The sequence below is a fragment of the Sturnira hondurensis genome, unplaced genomic scaffold (genome assembly GCF_014824575.4).
Source record: "Sturnira hondurensis isolate 20B ecotype Veracruz unplaced genomic scaffold, ASM1482457v3 Scaffold0007865, whole genome shotgun sequence".
Classification (NCBI taxonomy): Eukaryota; Metazoa; Chordata; class Mammalia; order Chiroptera; family Phyllostomidae; genus Sturnira; species Sturnira hondurensis.
Window position 1 is genome coordinate 2,878,695 of NW_028080496.1, and position 16,794 is coordinate 2,895,488.

Sequence of the window (16,794 nt, forward strand, 5' to 3'; positions counted from 1 at the left end):
TACTCTTGTATTATTTGGATGTCTTACCATGGGTATGTATTAATTTTTCAAAACACACACACACAAAAACTAAAAAACAAGTAAAATAAGGTGTGCTCAGTGCTGAGGATGCAGTGATGAACAGGGGGGTGGGTGGTAGGGTCCTCGGTCTCGGGGGAAGCAAAGTGTGTTGAACGTGCTGAGTCCCAAGTGTTAAATGTTCAAAACCCAGACTGTTTACATAAGTTAAGGGCACAGTCCTTTCTACACACTCAATGGGCTTCTAGTCACTCGGCGTATCATTTTACAAAGATAAAGCGGCTGGAAAATAAATACTAGTCATCTGTCAAGCCTCAGCGTGTAGTGAACGGTAGTTTCTATGAGGGTGGCAATTTTATCTGTTTACCTTGATCAGGAGAGCACTCCGGCTAATGTGCAGACAAGTGCTTGCAGCCAGCAGTTTCTGATAACAAATGAGGGCGCCACCATTAAAAAACACCTTACAAAAAGAAAAGATCAAAAGATCCCGGGCCCCGAGGGAGCCATGTTCCCCGTGAAGGCCAGGCAGGTTTTTCTGGGACGACCCCAACTCCTGCCACCGCAAGAAAGGAGTTAAATCCAAATGAGAGTCAAAGGTCACAGAGACACTGCCTGTGCTTTTGTCACAGGCAAAGGTGGTGTGGGGGGCCCTCCTTGGGGGTGACAAGGCACAGTTTGACTCCAAGAAGAGCCTGGTGCTCCAGCCGCAGGGGAGGTAGGAAGGTGGATGTCTGGACGCGCTGGCCACAGGCCACAGCAGCTGGGTGACTTAAGGCTGCACAGTGATCGAGACCGTGGACTTGAGAACTGGACAAGCCTGACTCAGCACCATTGCTTACAGGTGACCCAGCCAGTGACTTAACTGCTCCGGGCCTCAGTTTCCTTCTCCGTACAGTGGAGGGTACCTGGGAGCTCACTGGGGGCACTGCACGAGAATCAGTGGAAAGTATTTCCTAAGATCAGGGGCGGGGCTGAGCGCGCTGTTGTCGTCAGGGTTACCAAATAATGGACAGGTGTCCCAGGCGGATTGGAACTGACCACTGGCGTCCAAAGTGTGAACCGCAGGCGTGACTCCACTGCCCTGGAGTCACGTTACAAACCCTCCACATTAGTGTTTCACAAACTAGAAAATGCTTCCACACTCATCATCACACAAAGCCGGGGGATCGAGTTGGATGGGAATGACCACCTCTCTTTAGAAGGGGTGGGGCCGGTGAAGTTGGGGGGCTCCGTGCAGAGGTGGGGAAGGGCAGGCCCCAGGCTGCGTCCAGGTTTCCCCGTTAGTAGCTTGGCAACCCCTCAACTCCCAGGAAGGAGGGAGGAGTCTGGGGCCAGGACGGGTGGTCACACCTTCAATGTCACCGCCTCCTCCTCCTCCTCCTCCTCCTCCTCCAGGTTACCACCGTCTCTGGGCTGGAAGAGACTCGGCCACCCATTTCAAACCTTTCTCCCAGCCTCCGATTTCCTTCTGGGAATGGAGCCAGGGTGCAGGGTGGGCACCCTGCAACTGGAGCGAGGGCGGGGAGAGGACCTCGAAGTCGGGGCCAGCTCTGGCCTTGCAGGTGGCCGGCATCAGGCCCGGCTTGCTCTTGCGGCCCCCTTGGGAAGCAGAGACAGGGTGGCCTGGCCAGGCATAGCAACCATCAAACACTGCAGTCTCTCTGAAGCTGAGGCAAGCGCTCACCTTTCCCGGGGCCACTAGCATTTCCACTAAAAACTTGGCATTGCACAGAGGAAATGAGTCTCGTTTTCAGTTGTGAAAACGTCACGCATGTTTATCCGATTTAGTAATTTATCACTGATATTCCATTCAGTGCCTGCCTGGGAAGATCTTAGTGGCCCGGTATCCTGGAGGGCCTGACCCCACATCCTACCCAAGCAGGGCTGCAGGGGCCCCAGGGGTCAGAGGTCAGAGGGCACCCCCCCCACTGCCCCGCCTCAAGGATCTGACCCCAGTTCTGTCACACACAGGCTCCCAGGGTGGCCGTCATACCAAGACCTCTTGAGCACTGCAAGAAGACTACAGCATTCCTCCCTCCAGGAGAGGGTTCCCTTAGGTTGAAAATCAATTTGGAGGAGAGATGGAGGGGCCCAGAAAATTTCAATAGGCCCTGAAGCCGATGCCACCAGCAGGGGGGAGACCCTGGAGGTGACTCCTCTCCGGCACCCAAGGCACCCCTCTCCCCTTCAGAACGCCTCTAGAGAATCGGGCCTCCCCAGGCTCCGGGTTTCCTAACCCCGGCTCCGGAATCTAGAGGACCATCCTCAGACGGCAGGAATCTTGTTCTGCCTCAGAAATGGGACAGTGAGGGGCGTCTGGGAAAGGCCCTCGGGTGGAGCAGGGTGGGGCCAGGCTCACCTGAAGAGGAATACAAGAGCCCACCTGCATGGTAAGAAGAACTTTTTATTGGAAATATAGTCTGAGCAACATTGAGAGGAACCAGAGGACGGGCCAGCCTGCCCGGGGCGGCAGCCTCCCTGATGGCACAGGGGGAAGAGCACAGACACAGCGGCGTCTGTGTGCCCCACGCCCGGCTCCTCGGGAAAGGCAGGGCAGCGGCACACACGCTCCTTCCCAGGGGCCCGCTCTCGCTGCCTGCCTGCCTGCCGCCCGGGGCACACTCCTGCTCCCCCGGCCCCACACAGGGGTGTGCTGCCGGAGCTCCCCCCACACGGACGGCATGGGCCAGTGTGACCACCCACCCTCCGGGACTGTCGTTCGGGGAAAGCCAGAGAAAACGGGAAGGAAGGGCCAGGTGGCCACGGCCAGGCTGGGCAGAGCGCTCCGAGAGGGAGAGCACCAGCCCCCGCGTCCCCCCTTCTCGGGCCCTGCCCTCCCAGGCAGCTCGCAGGGCCCCCGGCTGAAGGGTGGGGAGGCTCCCAGGAGAGCGTGGCCGCTGAGCGGTTTTGAGCGGAGCGGGCAGCGCTGGGGCTGGAAGGACACAGGCGCGAGTCGGGGCACTGAGAAGCAGCACAAAGCCATAAATAACAATTCAGATCTGGGCTCGTCCCGGGCCACCCACATCGCCTGGGGCCGGGGCAGCCCGGCGGACACTGCTGCAGGGCCCCGCCCCTCTGCCACACTCACACCCGGCAGAGCGGCTGGTTCGCCCCTGTGCACACGGCCGGCCAGGGCAGCACGCCACGGCGCACCCGACCGCACGCATGCCAAGCCTCCGGTCACGCCTGAGGGGACGGTACGTGGCTGTCCTGATCCCGAGAGGCCTGTGGTTGACTCTGAGCCTCCTGGGCACCGACCTCCTCAGGGGCCGGGCCCGGCGATCTTCTGGCCTCCGGGTCACCTGACAGAGGCTCGCCGGTACATTCTTCCAGTCCGTTCTCCCTGGTGTCCGTGGACGCCTCCTCCCCGGAGCCCTCCTCCGGCTCTGCCCCCTCCATCGCCTCCTCTTCATCCTCCTGCTCTCTCACCTTGTGGACGATGAAGAGGTGGCGGCCGAGGGAGCCGGCGGAGGTGTAGCACAGGCCGCAGAGCGGACACTGGGCCGTGGAGCTGTCCGTCTGGTGCTGAGGTATGTGGCTCTGAAACTCGAGCCCCGAGTCTGTGGCAAAGCTGCATTTTGCGCACTGGAAAACGGACTTGTGCCTCTTGATGGAGGAGTCGGTCACGCCGTTGCTGGTGCCTGGGGCATCCGCTGCCCCGCTGACCCTCCTCTTCAGATGGTTCACCTGAAGGGGACACAGCGTGAGCCAAGCCCTGGCCGGGCCGAGCCCGGGACAGGAGCCCCCAGATACAACCAGTGCCGCTCAAGGCCTCGCAGAATCGCCACCTGGGCCAGGGTCACCTCAGCCCTGACTGCTGGTCTAGCTTGGGTTTGTCTGGGTTTTATTTTGCTTTTTGTTTTGTTTTAGTGTAACGTATGCTTGTGGCACAACATTCCAAAGATACAGAATGGGCACGGAGACCATGTCCCTCCAGCCCACGCCCCCAGCCTGACCCCCAGAGAACACCGCATCACACGGGCCCAGTGGCTCCTCCCGGAGACAGTCTACGTGGGCCAAGCTCCGCCTTCTACAAAACGGTACCATGTGGTTTTCTCTGTCCTTCCCCTTTCACGGCATGGCATGACTGGTGCTGGTCTCCGTGAGGCTTAGCCAGAGGCCCCATCTCCCTAACAGCGGCACAGGAACCCACCGTAGGGGTGGACAGTCCCCGCCAGTGGACACCTAGTCGAGTTCCATCTTTGGCACGCACACAGTGCTGCGCTGAACACCCTTAACACACTTCTTTGTGCCCAAGGCCAAAGGTATCTGTCAGATAAAGCCAAGAAGCTGAGTCTTACTGCACCAAAGGGTGTGCACTTTTGGAGGGAAGAGGAGGGGGTGTATTTTAATCACAGACAGACGTTGCCAAAATGCCAAGGACACCCCGCCTGCCGGCAGTGAAAGGGCCTGCGCCGACGAGCGAGACGCCTTCTCTGAACAGCCCAGAAAGAACGTCCTGAAACTCCAGGGGGCTTCCAGCACGTCCCAGACATGCCAGGGCCCTCCGAGGAGCGGCCCCTTGCATGGGGGGGCAGGCAGGGGCGGAAGCAGCTACAGTGAAGAGGGAGGCGAGGCAGCCCCCAAAGTTCCCCAGAAACAGGAATGGGCATGGTGCAAGGATGAGAGCTCGGGACCAGGCTTCAGGAGAGCGGGGGTCCGAGTGTGGCTCCTCCCACAGCTAATGAGGGGGGCACCTGACGGCCAGCCAACCTCGCCCACTGCTAGGACTAGGGCAGAAGCAGGCATGTACGTGTGGACTCCTTCCCATGTTACTGAGCTCGGCCCAGCCCTAACAAAGGGCTCACAGAGACAGGGCCACAGCAGGAACGAGGCGCCGACGGGCTGCATCACAGGCCTTGGCCTCCGTCTTTCACTGCGTGCTGTCCCATGGGGGTCCCAGTGGGCTCGCCCACACCAAGGGAAGTTGTCGCTGCTGGTGGTGGCACGGCCATAATGACAAAGGGGACGTCCCCCCCCTCCACCAAGCGCAGTGCTGCGCCAGGCAGGAGCCCCACACTCACCTGAGGGGGATGTCCGCCCGGAGGTCTGGTGTTGGACGTCTGGCTCAAGTCAGGGTTTCTGATACCATGCATAAGGCTGATGTGGCTCTCCAAGAGGGAGGGCCGAGGAAAGCTGGGGCTGTCCTCTGTGCAATACCTGCAAGGGGACAGCCGAAGCCATCGTGTGAGAGGACGGGCCACAGCGCCCAGCGGGCCGAGCAGAAGGCAGAGGTGGATGCTGCTGCTGGCTCCAGGGGAGAGAGCCTGGCGCAGATGGAGAGTGGGCAGGGTAGTCCTGGGGCTGGCTGGGGGTGCTGGGTTCTCCCCAGAGAAGTTCGGCCAGCAAGCCGGCAACCCAACTGACAACAGCAAGTCAGAGCATTTGCCCGGGGACCCGGTCACGAGCTTACTCTCCACTGCCCGACGTCACTGCCCAGCAGCCCGAGCACCAGGCAGGGACTCAGCATGAGAGGACTCGTGTGCGCATGCAGGCGGTGCTGTGGGGCTCAGGGTCACGCCACCACCCCTCGTGAACCTCAGGGCCCTTTGCCATTGACAGGCAGCCTGGAGGGGGGAGGGAGGGGGGAGGGGGGAGGGGGAGGGAGCCCCCAGGTCCTGCAAGCTGGTTTCTGACCTTCTCCAATTCCTGACCTAGCCACAGCATTTTCCATTGAGAAACTCGCTCACCTCTTGCCTTTGGCCCCTGATCTCAGAGCAGAGAGAAGCCCCCTGACGCGCTGCGGGCAGAGTTTTGGGATTCCGGGCCTCCCGGCTTTCCCCGCTCCGGAGACTCACCCACACGTGTAGACTTTCTTGACGGTGTCGTGGTTGTTGCGGATGTGTTTGCGCAGGCTGCTGGGCGTGTGGAAGGACTGCTCACACTGCCGACACGGGTACCGCTTCAGCGTCTGCGGGCGGCCACGGAAAGCAAGGCGTCAGCACCGCAAGACGGCTCCCGCAGGCACCCTCCTCCTCAGGCAGGAAGGAGGACGCCGCGCAGGCCTCAAAACCTGCGGCACCCGCCCTGCCCAGAGCACCCAGAGCCCGCAGGGGTCCGCCCCAGAAGGGGGCCGAGCCCCCGGGAGAGGCGTCCGGAAGACGGGGCGAGGCGCTGGGAGCCCCGGGAGGCACCTACCCGACCATGGCCCTTCTTCATGTGGGACANCGGGTACCGCTTCAGCGTCTGCGGGCGGCCACGGAAAGCAAGGCGTCAGCACCGCAAGACGGCTCCCGCAGGCACCCTCCTCCTCAGGCAGGAAGGAGGACGCCGCGCAGGCCTCAAAACCTGCGGCACCCGCCCTGCCCAGAGCACCCAGAGCCCGCAGGGGTCCGCCCCAGAAGGGGGCCGAGCCCCCGGGAGGCACCTACCCGACCGTGGCTCTTCTTCATGTGGGACACGTAGCTCTCCCGGTCGGGGACCCACTCCTGGCACTCCTGGCAGGTCCAGCCCGTGCTCCTCAGCCGGGGCTTACCCTCCGCCCTGCGATGGGCCTCGGACCGGCCCCAGCGGCCCGACGGCAGCGAGCTACCCCGAGCGGCCACGCCGGTCGGCGGGGGCTCAGCGGAAACCCGGGAAGCGGGACGGCTGGAGGCCGTGTCGGCAGAGGCCTGGAGGCTCGACAGCTCCTCCACGTTGCGGGGAACGCCGTGCACGCTCTGGGGATGGGGAGAGCGGTTACTGACTGGGCGAGGGGAAAGAGGCAGAGAGTCAGACCCCCGGCTCGGGGCGCGTGCCCGCCTCCCGGCCTCCTCCCCCGCCGGGCCGCCCACCTTGACGTGTTGCATCAGCTCCGGCTTCTGCAGGAACAGGAGCGGGCACTCGGGGCACTTGAAGACGCCCACCTGTGCCTTGCTGGCGTCCTGGTAGAAATGCTGCTGGATCTGCCTCTTCTTGTGGAAGACCATCTCACAGGAGCACTTATACGTGAGCCTGCAAGACAGGCCGGGGCGTGAGGCGGTCGGGGCTCCGGGGCTCCGGGGCAGGACCACACGGCCCTCCGCCCCGTCTCTGCACTCTCTGAACCAGTGTGGACCCTCCCCAGCCCCGGGAAGTTTCCGGGGGACTCCAGATACCTCTGCTGGTAGCCAGGCCCCTGGTTTGTCCCTCCCCCTCCCCCTCTAGCACCCAGGCCGCTGGCCCCGAAGGTGCACTCACTGGGAGGGTTTTGGGGGCTGGGTGGGGTGCTGGGTGGTGCTGTGGTCCGCGGTGCTGCTGGCCGTCTTGAAGGCCATGGGGCAGAAAGCACATTTGTGGAAAACCTGGCAGTGTTTCTCCTGGATGTGGCTTTTCAGCAAGGCCAAGGTCAGGTGGACGACCCCGCAGTGGATGCACCTGAATGACAGAGGTGGGGGTGGGGGGTGGAGGTCAGACCCAGAGGTGAGCCTGGAAAAGGAGGGATGGAGGGACACGCCTCCGAGCCGGGGCCTGTGGACGTCTGGCTCAATGTGGTCTCTCGGGCCACCCAAGGCCAAGGCCACGCCTGGTGGGAAGGGGGGGAGAAACCCTCCCCCCCTTCACAGACCAGAGGATATTCGTCTGCCAACCAAAACTTCAGGCCAGTGAAGAGAAGCCGGTGGGTGGAGAAGGAAGGGAGGGGCCCACAACGATACAAACAGTACTCATTCCACGCGGCACCGCCGCAGGAGTCCACCAGGAGCGTCAGAGGGCTGTGGGGAGCTGCGCCCTCCCCTGGGCCTCGCTCAGGCCTCCGGGTGAGAACAGCGGTGCTCCCCGGGACAGCCACATGGAAACGAACGGCCCAGAGCCCAGGCAGAGACTCGGCAGCAGCACCAGCCAGCGGCCTCTGCCGTGAGGGTGGACACGTGCCCCACTGCACTGTCCACGTCGCCGTCCTCGTTCACACTGATGACATGAAGTGGCCAGCCGCACCGCAGGCGCTCGGCGCACGCCGGGGGCTGGGGCCACTCTGTGCCGCGCGGCTCCTAAGTGTCGTGACGCCTCCTCGATGGGGGGGGCCACTTGTTGTTTCTGTCTCTCCCCCCCCCATGCCCATTCACGCCATTTTTTATGATGTATGAAGAGTCTGAAACCATTTTTCTGTGGTGGAGACCACGGCAGACCCCTCCTCTCGACTTCAAATCTCTCTCTAGCCACTCGGCCTCTCCTTTCTGCAGTAGGTGACCTGCGTCCACTCAGCTTCCAAGACCCTCGCAGGTGTTCCGTTCTTCCTCTGGCTTGAAGACACACCTAGGGCTCCTGCCCCGAGAAAACGGCTCTGCCCTTCCTTTGGCCATGATGCTGCCTGGGACACTGGCGGCCCCCGTGACCTTGGCAGTGGGCAGGCTGCGGCCGCAGGAAAGGAAGGACACGCCTTCCCGGAAGAATCCCTTGATTCTTCACATACTTCCCTTCGGGTCGCGCTATGGGCCCATTTTCGCAATCCACATAAATCATCCCAGAATCCCGACGGATGTTCTTGTCTTTCTTCCTTTTGTGTGTCTGCATTTGTGGGAGATGCTGGGGCTTGCGTAATCACCTTTGCAGACTCACGAGTCGTGGGGAGCAGCCCCCAGAACCAGGGAGCTGTTTGCAATGACCTTGGGGGAGTGGCCGTCACCAAGCCTTTGCGTGCGGTACGGCGTCTGTGCAAACTACGGACTTAATTACATCTTCTCTCCCGTTAAACAGAGCAGTGGCCGACTTCTGGCACACAGAGCGAGCACCTTCCATATCACGAGGTATTAGCAGGAGGAAAAAAGAACCCAGATATTTCCAAATTCACATATGTGGTTTTAGAAAAGATAGAGCGCAGTAAAAAAAAAATTAATTTTGCTAATAATCCCAAACAATTGAAAAATAACATCTTATTTAGAACAGTCTACACCTGTTCCCTTATGACATCATTGGCCCCGCTCCAAAGTATCGACAAAGAGCAGAATAATTTATACAATTCTAAATATATACGTACGATGTATATACACATTTTGCATAAGACCCAAACATAAGACACATATGAAATATACAGGCTTTATACACTGTCTTCAAGAAAAAGCAAAAATAGGCCCTGGCTGGCGTAGCTCAGTGGATTGAGCGCGGGCCTGCGAACCAGACGATCACGGTTTGATTCCCAGTCAGGGCACATGCCTGGGTTGCAGGCCGGTTCCTTGCAGGCTAACTACCAGCAGGGGACGCACAAAAGGCAACTGTACATTGATGTTTCTCTCCCTCTCTCCTTCCCCTCTGAAGATAAATAAATAAATAAAATCTTTTAAAAAAAAGAAAGAAAAAGAAAATATGATTAAAAAAAAAGAAAAAGCAAAAATAAAACAAAACAAAGTAATATTATAAAACTGCTTGTAGTGATGGTACAGCTCAGAACACACTGAAAACCACTGGATTGCGTGCTTTAAATGGGTGGATTGTATGGGATGTAAATTATATCTGCATAAAGCTGTTACCAAAAAACTATGTTCATAGTAGCAGATCTTAACTGTAACGAAGAGCGTGTCAGTGTGTGTGTTTTTGGAAGCCCACAACAACTGAAGATCTGAATGTCCATGACATTCAGGAAAGCCCCTCTATGGCTGAATCGCCATACATTTTTGGCCGAGATTCCTGATGAAAAGGCTTGAAAAACTAAACTGCTTTCAAGACTGTTTCTTTTTACTTATAGAAGAACGTCAAATAAGATAGTTAGAAGGCAAAAAAAAAAAATCTGTTAATCCACCTGTGGCACTGGAAATTTCTTGGGTTCGAGATTCAAAGATAAAAATCGACGTGTTGCCTGGCGTGGCTCGCGGGTTGGAGCGGGTCTTGGAAGACGCAGCACACACTTACGGCGAAGTCAGAAAGGCGTTTTCCAATGGTCCAGGGCACTGCAGAAACACTCGTCAGGTGTTTGCTTTAGAAATGGAGCCTGGAAGGCCACCAACGCCGGCCCTTGAAGCAACATGGTGGCAAGGGCTTTATGCAACCCCCCCACGGGTTGGTTGGTTTCTCAGGGCCTTTAGATTCTCTGTCCTCTGTGACATGTCAAGAGATCAGTCTGCCTTTGGAAACGTTCGTGCCAAGACAGAAACCCGGGAGTCTGCATCCATCCTCACCCCCGCCTGTGAGCTGCCCTTGAGCCCCACGCTTGCCTGCACTTCCCGCATCCCTCCCCACTCCCCCTTCACCTCCACCCGGAGACTGCGCCCAGGCAGAAGCCCTCAGCAGCTCGCCCTGTCGCAGCACCCGCCTCTCAGCCAGCCTCCTTGTTCCTGAACACATGGTGTCAGCTTCCCAGAGACGGTCTCGCCGAATCACCACCCCCCTCCCCCCACCACAAATCTTTCTGCGGCTCCTCCGGGTCCACGGGATGGCGGCCAAACGTCTACCGGGGAATACAAGGTCGGGCAGGGCCTGGCCTCCACCAGCTCCCGGTCTTGGTCTCATTTCTGGCCACTGCCCCCAGGCACTTGGTCCGCCTCTACGGAAACAGGGATCTTCCCAGAACCTCTCTGGGTGGGATGGTGTCCCGCCCGCCTGTATCCACACCCAGTATCCTCTCTCCCTTTCTTCTGCCCGAACCTCCTACCTACTCTCTCCTCCAAGAAGCTTTCCTGACCATCCCTCCACGAGGGGACTTACCCCTCAGAGTCGCCCTTACTGTGCACGTGTCTATAATCTACCACACCACAGCCTCCTTGGGCACCAGGGCTGTGTCTTAATCATTTTTATTATATCTTGGGTGTCTGGCACCGACCTAGATCAATAAATTTCTGTAAATATCAAAGAGAAGAAAACCTTACTAAATTTGGGCAAAATTAAGTTTCAGAAGTGAAAGCAAACCACGAGAAGACGCAGAAACTCCCCAGCGCCGTGAATCGGTCCAGGAGGCCTGGCTGGGTCGATGGGAAAGGCAGAGGTCAACAAGCTTTGGAGGGAGTTTCCCTGCCATTTTCATCTTTTTTTCCCTCAAAATGACTTCGCGCTTCTGTCCATTTGACACCGTGGGGGAGATTCCGTCTATGATAAACTTCTCTTGTTTTTACTACGACGCTGATCATTTTTTCCATTCTCGGGTTTTGCTTGCTTCTCACAATCGGGCAGAAACTAATCAACACAAAGACGCCAGAGCCCTTGGAGTTTGGAGCCGTGCAGCCCCACTGGTTAATGAAAGCGGAGAACGTCTCCAAGTGCCGCAATCCGTAACTTTATGACTGCAACAGTATTTCAAATGCGATCTGCCAAACGCGGAAACTTTGCGAGCAAATTAAATGTATGTCTTTTTAAACGCCAAGCTGACACGGCCCATGGTCCCGGTACTCCAATCTCCCCCAATCCTCCCCCCTTCAAAGCTCTTTTTGCTAATGTTTTTTTATTATTTTTTTAACTCCTTATTCTTCTCCCTCTTGCTCTTCTTGGCTCTCTAGAAAATAAACACGTCCGCCCACAGACCCACCCGTGCTTTGGCCTTAGTGAGTGGGGCCGGGGACCAGGAGAGGGAGCGGCCCCTGGGAGGGCCGGGCCGGCGGGCGGGCGGCGCAGCACCCACCTGTAGCCCACCTTGCGGGCGTAGTGCAGGCAGTTCTCCTTCACGTGGGTCTGGAAGTAGGCCGAGCGGCAGAGGGCCCCGCACTCCGGGCAGCAGTAAGGGGACTTGTGCGTGTGGATCCGCTGGTGTGCGCAGAAACTGCACTGGTTGGGCAGCAGCATCTGGCACACGGGGCAGGTCTAGGAGAGAGCAGCGAGAGAGCAGCTGAGGCGGCGCCGCGGGCCGTGGCTCTCCGGTCGTCGTGGGCGGGCGGGCGGGCGGGCGGCCTTCCCGGGATGTGGGTCAGGTTGAGCCACCCCCACGGCCATGCTCTCTTCCAAGTCTCTCAGGGCACGGGGACGCCCCAGACTTCAGCACGCAGGCTTCACCTCTCACCTTCTTAATTGGAGACAGACCTGACCCAGTGTTCCCAGAGATTCATCTGCCCCCAGCCTCTGGGTGCTCCTTCGGGCTTTTCCTCTCCAGAGGCCTACGGCACTTCTTGAATTCTAAGATCTCACTTGGCTGCCAGACTCACCGGGGCAGAGGTGGCCCCTCCCACTCAACACCTCCCGTCAGATGGGTCAGTGACCTCTGGGGGGACCTGGGCCCCCCACCCGTGACCGACAACAGGCTGCAGAAGCCCCAGGCGAGGACTGGCGGACTGACAGTCTCCATGCCCTCAGCCCTGGCTGCGTGCTCTGGGCAGGTAGGGGGTGGAACCCAGGGAACACAAGTCCTCCAGCCAGACCCACGGAAGCTCTGTTGGGCAGGGTCCTGGCAGCCAGAGGGGGGCGCCTCGGGCGGCTGAGGTGGCGCCCGCACCTGGAGGGCCCTTCTCAGTAAAGAGGAGGTGACTGTGCTGCTCACAGCGGCGCGTGGAGGGGCCCTGGCAGGGGTCAGAGCAGCTGTGCTGGGGGGGGACAAGAAAGGGACAAGCTGGCGGGGGGGGGGGGGGGGGGACAGGAAAGAGTCTGTGCTTTAATCAGCCCAGTCCAGAGCATGGGGCCTGGACAGGACAAACCCAGTTCTTTCTACAAATTACAAAGGAAAAAGAGACAGAGAGAGGGAAGAGGAATTTACAGATTGAAAGAGACTAAAGAGCAATTTTCAACAATCGGAACCCAAATAATTATTTGTGCGTGTCCAAATAATTACGTGCCTAATCCAAATAATTACTTGGATTCTGATTCAAAAAAGCCAAGTGTAAAAGAGGAATGAGACACTAAGTTTTTATTACTATTATTATTATCTACCACTCACTTGGAAAACTATGTAAAGTATATGATTGTCTAGTCACTAAGCTGTACACCTGAAACTGATACGAAATAGAAGTGAAAGAGAAAAGTAACTATGTCATAAAAAAAACTAACTTAATAGCATCGGGACATTTGACACTGGATATTAAGATCTGGTCACGAGCAGTTGTTAATTTTGAGGTGTAATGGTATTATGCCTCCATTTCAGGGGGGAGCCCTTATCCTCCAGAAGCACATCGTGAAACACTCACAGACACTATGACACTGGTGGAAACCGTCCGCCACAGACACCGTGACGCCTGTTTGGAAACCGTCGCCGGAGGAGGGGGGCGGGTAAGAAGACACACGGAACAAGATGGGCCGTGAGTCCGTGATGGAGACAAGAGAGTTCACGAGGCCGTTCTCCCCGCTTTGCTGTGGCGTTCTGGACATTTCCACAATAACCACTTTTTTTAAGTGTTGCAAAACAGTAAATGAGTACGCTCTTTCGTGTAGGAAAGAGGAGACTATCTCACACACACACACACACACACACACACACACGCATTCACTTTTATTCGCAAAAAAAAAAAGGAGCAAGGCGGAGATAAACCGAAAGTGAATAAAAATGGCTGCCTCCAGGGAAGGAGCGAACAGGCTGAAAGGATGGGGGCGGGGCGGAGGGGGCAGCAGAGCTTCCCCAGACACACCCTGTCCTGTGGTTTTACCTCGGGCATCGAGCGTTTTAAGTGATTTTTAAAAAATATGATGTGAAATAAACAAAAGCATTCCCTAAGAATTGAAAAACTGCACATCAAGTATCAACCATAAAGAAACAAAGAATTCCTCCCAAGGGCCGTTCAAACGCACCAGTGTGACCCACACATCCACAGCGCGAGGCAGCGTGGGGGTGGGGGGGGAGGTGCGCGTGCACCCTCACCTTTCGGCTGCCGTCCAAATGTTACAGGTAACACCGCCTCGGGTACTCTGTGTGTGTGGGTACGTGTGGTAGGAAAATCATAGGAACCAAGACTTTCAGTATCAAATCAGTTCCATAAAAACTCTATGGTCCTAACATTTGGATACCGGTATAAGTGCATGATCTCTCTTTCCTCTTTTTAAAAATATGTATTTCTGAGCTCTGGCCACTGAAAAAACCCCGAAACAAAGTTCGTGTACCCAACAGCACCGAGCATCTCTGGTGCTGTCTCTAAATACCATTCCTCGCAGAACGAAACCTGGGTCCTTGGGAACATGGACGATTCTAGGTTTAGCCCCCAAAATGTACCCAGGGCATCTTGTCGGGGCTGAAAGGAAGGATGCGTCTCAAGGCTTAATGCGCTCGTGTGGGAAGGAGTCAGCTCGGAGGGGCTCCCTGTGACCAGTGCCGGGATAACCTGAGCATTCGAAAAGAGGGACTGAATACAGAAACACTCGGAATACATAAAAACGAATGAGTTCATCACAACACTGACAGTAAAAATAATAGGGGGGGGTCACCTGACACCCATCAGGATGGCTACTCTTACAAAAAGAAAGAAATAACCAATGTTGGTGCAGACGAGGCAAAACCGAAGCTCCCGCCCCCTGCTGGTGGGACTATAAATCAGCACCGCCACGCACCGGCACGGATTTACAGCCCCACCAACATAAACTGTATTTCAGGGTAACCAAACAGGACTCAGGGAGGAGGGGAAGATAAGTTATAAAGAACCCCAGCTAATACACGAAAGGAAATAATAAAATTAGGAACACACCCTTCTGCAACCCTTAATGTTACTGACTCGGGCAGCCATTACGAATGGACGTTAAAATCACCAGGTAAAAGACAGGGACTCCTCAATGAAGGGATCAGAAAGCCACCGCAGAAGGCTAGCACCGTTAAAACCGAGGCCACCAAGCACTCGGCACCTCCCTGAAGTCACGAAACCAGAGGACACAGGACTGACTGCCCCCCGCCCCCCCCAATACCGAACCAGAAGCTAATGGAGTCTTTATTGCTAGTTTCCAGTCCCCAGCTAAAATGTGGGATTCTAGAAGAACGAGTGGATTGCACACGGAAGCAATCGGGCACTCGAAACGACCCTGCGACGTCCTCAGGAAGTAGTCGGTCAAACACAGAAGTGCCCTGGAAAGGCCTCAGGCCACGGGACCCAGTTCCTTCCATAAACCAGAGGAGGGTCCGAGTGGGCAGGGTGGGGCGAGGGGCCGCTGCAGAGAAGTTTAGAAGATTCGAGGAACCAGTATGAAGTGTGGTCCGGGTCTGGATCTTGAGTCAAAGGCCATTTGGATGCGGACGGGAAGACCCGAATAAGGACTTGTATTAGGGCGTACTAAGGAACTGTTACGAACTGTGTGCGGTGTGAGGATGGTATTAAGAACAGGAAGAAACAGTCTCTCTGTGCTGGCGTCCCGCCCCACAGGGTCAGGGGAAGGACTGACCCCTCCAGCCGCTGTGCAGGAAGGCCAGTCCGGTCCGGTCCGGCCGGGCCCGTCCAGTCTGGGGGCTCCCAGGGAGAAGACGGACGGCCCGAACACGGGGTCCTGCAGTCCCTGCCCTGGGAGTGACTTGAAGCCAGGGTGCCGTTTCGGGGAGACCCAAGCCCAACAGCTGTCCAGAAGGTTCTGATCCCCGAGCTCCAGCTTGCCCTTTCTCTGAGACCCGAAGGCCACTTTTCCAGGCAGGAGACTTGGGGGGATCAGAGCATCACAAAGAAGGACTGAATGCAGTCTGAGGCTGAGAGAAGCCAGACCGTGTTCCTAGGTACTCCCTCCCTTCCCGTCCGGGGGGCCCCCCCCCGCTATCCAGCCCCCGCCAGAGGAGAATGACGCAGGGGACATGTGGGATGGGAAGGGTGCCAGCCTGGGATCCTGCAGCCAGGCTCCGGCTCGCATTCCAGAAGTCGGGTGGGGAACAGTGTGGGGAAAACCGCAGAGGCCCAGGCATCAGACCCCCCACCGGCCGTGGTTCTGAGCACACGACTCCGAAGCAGCGATCTGGGGTCAAGTCAGCCACGCCGGTCCGTGAGGCCCCAGAGGAAAGGCCTGGAGTGGCCATGCCGCACATGACTCACCGGAAGGAAAGGACAAACAGAGACAGGGGCCACCACAAGAGGCAGCAGCGACCCCGTGGCACCCTGCTGGCCGCTTCTGGAGCCACAGAAGCCCCGCGGTCCCACTGATTCCTGCCCGTCTCCAGCCCAACTCTCCAGGGCTGGCCCCGCCCTTTCACATGCCCTGGTTCCTCTGCCCAAACACCCTGCTGTCCCCCTTGGCCGTGCGCCAATGTCACCTGTGCCATCCCAGTGAATTAGTCCCTCTGAGGCACCCTCTGCAACTACGGTTTCAACCCAACGCTGGGTCTGCAGGCACTGGCTGTGTGTGGGGTGAGCCCTGCCCCTGCTGTGCTCCAGCCAGAACCAGGCGACTCCCTCCTGCGGGCACCCAGGACTCAGCACAGGGCCCCATGCACGCCGTGGGCACCTGCAGCACGTGCACGACTCATCGCACCAGCCGGTGTGCAGCCCCCCTAACAACTGAAGGAAAGAAGCTCCGGCACCCCACTGTGGGCCCAGGCCCTGTGGCCCTGGCTGGGGGAGGCTGGGGAGGGGGCAGGCTCAGGCCGGTCATGAAGAGACTCCTCCCACACGGAGGAGGAGGAGGAAAAGAACCTTCTTGAGGCCTGTCTGGAGCCCCGATTGGTCACGGGACCCTGCCAACACAGACAGCCACTGACTCGGAGGGTGCCAAAAGGTATTTTCCTCACAGATGCGTTTTCTCCTTTAAATACAGCCAGGCCTCCTCAAACGTAACCCAGAACGAGAAGCAGGTAACTGGCTGCTTCACTCGGGGGGGGGGGGGCGAGTACAGGGAGGAGGAGGGAAGAGGCCCACGGGCCCTTCGCTCTCTCCTTCCTTCCACGTGGGCCCTGATGCCGCCGCCAGCCTGCTGCAGCTTCCCCAGGGGGGCTGCGCGGCAAGACCTGTGTCCACGGTGGGTGGAGCAGAGCGCAGCCACGGTGTCTCTGCCCCGAGTCCTCCTACCGCCCGCAAGGACTGC

At 57.9% G+C, this 16,794-nt stretch overlaps 1 protein-coding gene across 2 annotated transcripts in view; it reads right to left on the reverse strand.

Annotated features, from left to right (window-relative positions):
• Positions 1 to 2,402: 2,402 nt before the first annotated feature.
• ZNF592 (zinc finger protein 592) overlaps positions 2,403 to 16,794 on the reverse strand; it is a 39,978-nt gene continuing 25,586 nt past the window's right edge. For both annotated transcript variants that reach the window (XM_037053546.1, XM_037053547.1), the window contains 7 exons: positions 11,519 to 11,697; positions 7,177 to 7,353; positions 6,792 to 6,951; positions 6,390 to 6,677; positions 5,817 to 5,929; positions 5,043 to 5,178; positions 2,403 to 3,705 (listed from right to left, as the gene is read on the reverse strand). In XM_037053546.1, the coding sequence (XP_036909441.1) occupies positions 3,199 to 3,705; positions 5,043 to 5,178; positions 5,817 to 5,929; positions 6,390 to 6,677; positions 6,792 to 6,951; positions 7,177 to 7,353; positions 11,519 to 11,697 (1,560 nt within the window). In that variant the 3' untranslated portion in view covers positions 2,403 to 3,198. The remainder of the gene's footprint in view (positions 3,706 to 5,042; positions 5,179 to 5,816; positions 5,930 to 6,389; positions 6,678 to 6,791; positions 6,952 to 7,176; positions 7,354 to 11,518; positions 11,698 to 16,794) is intronic.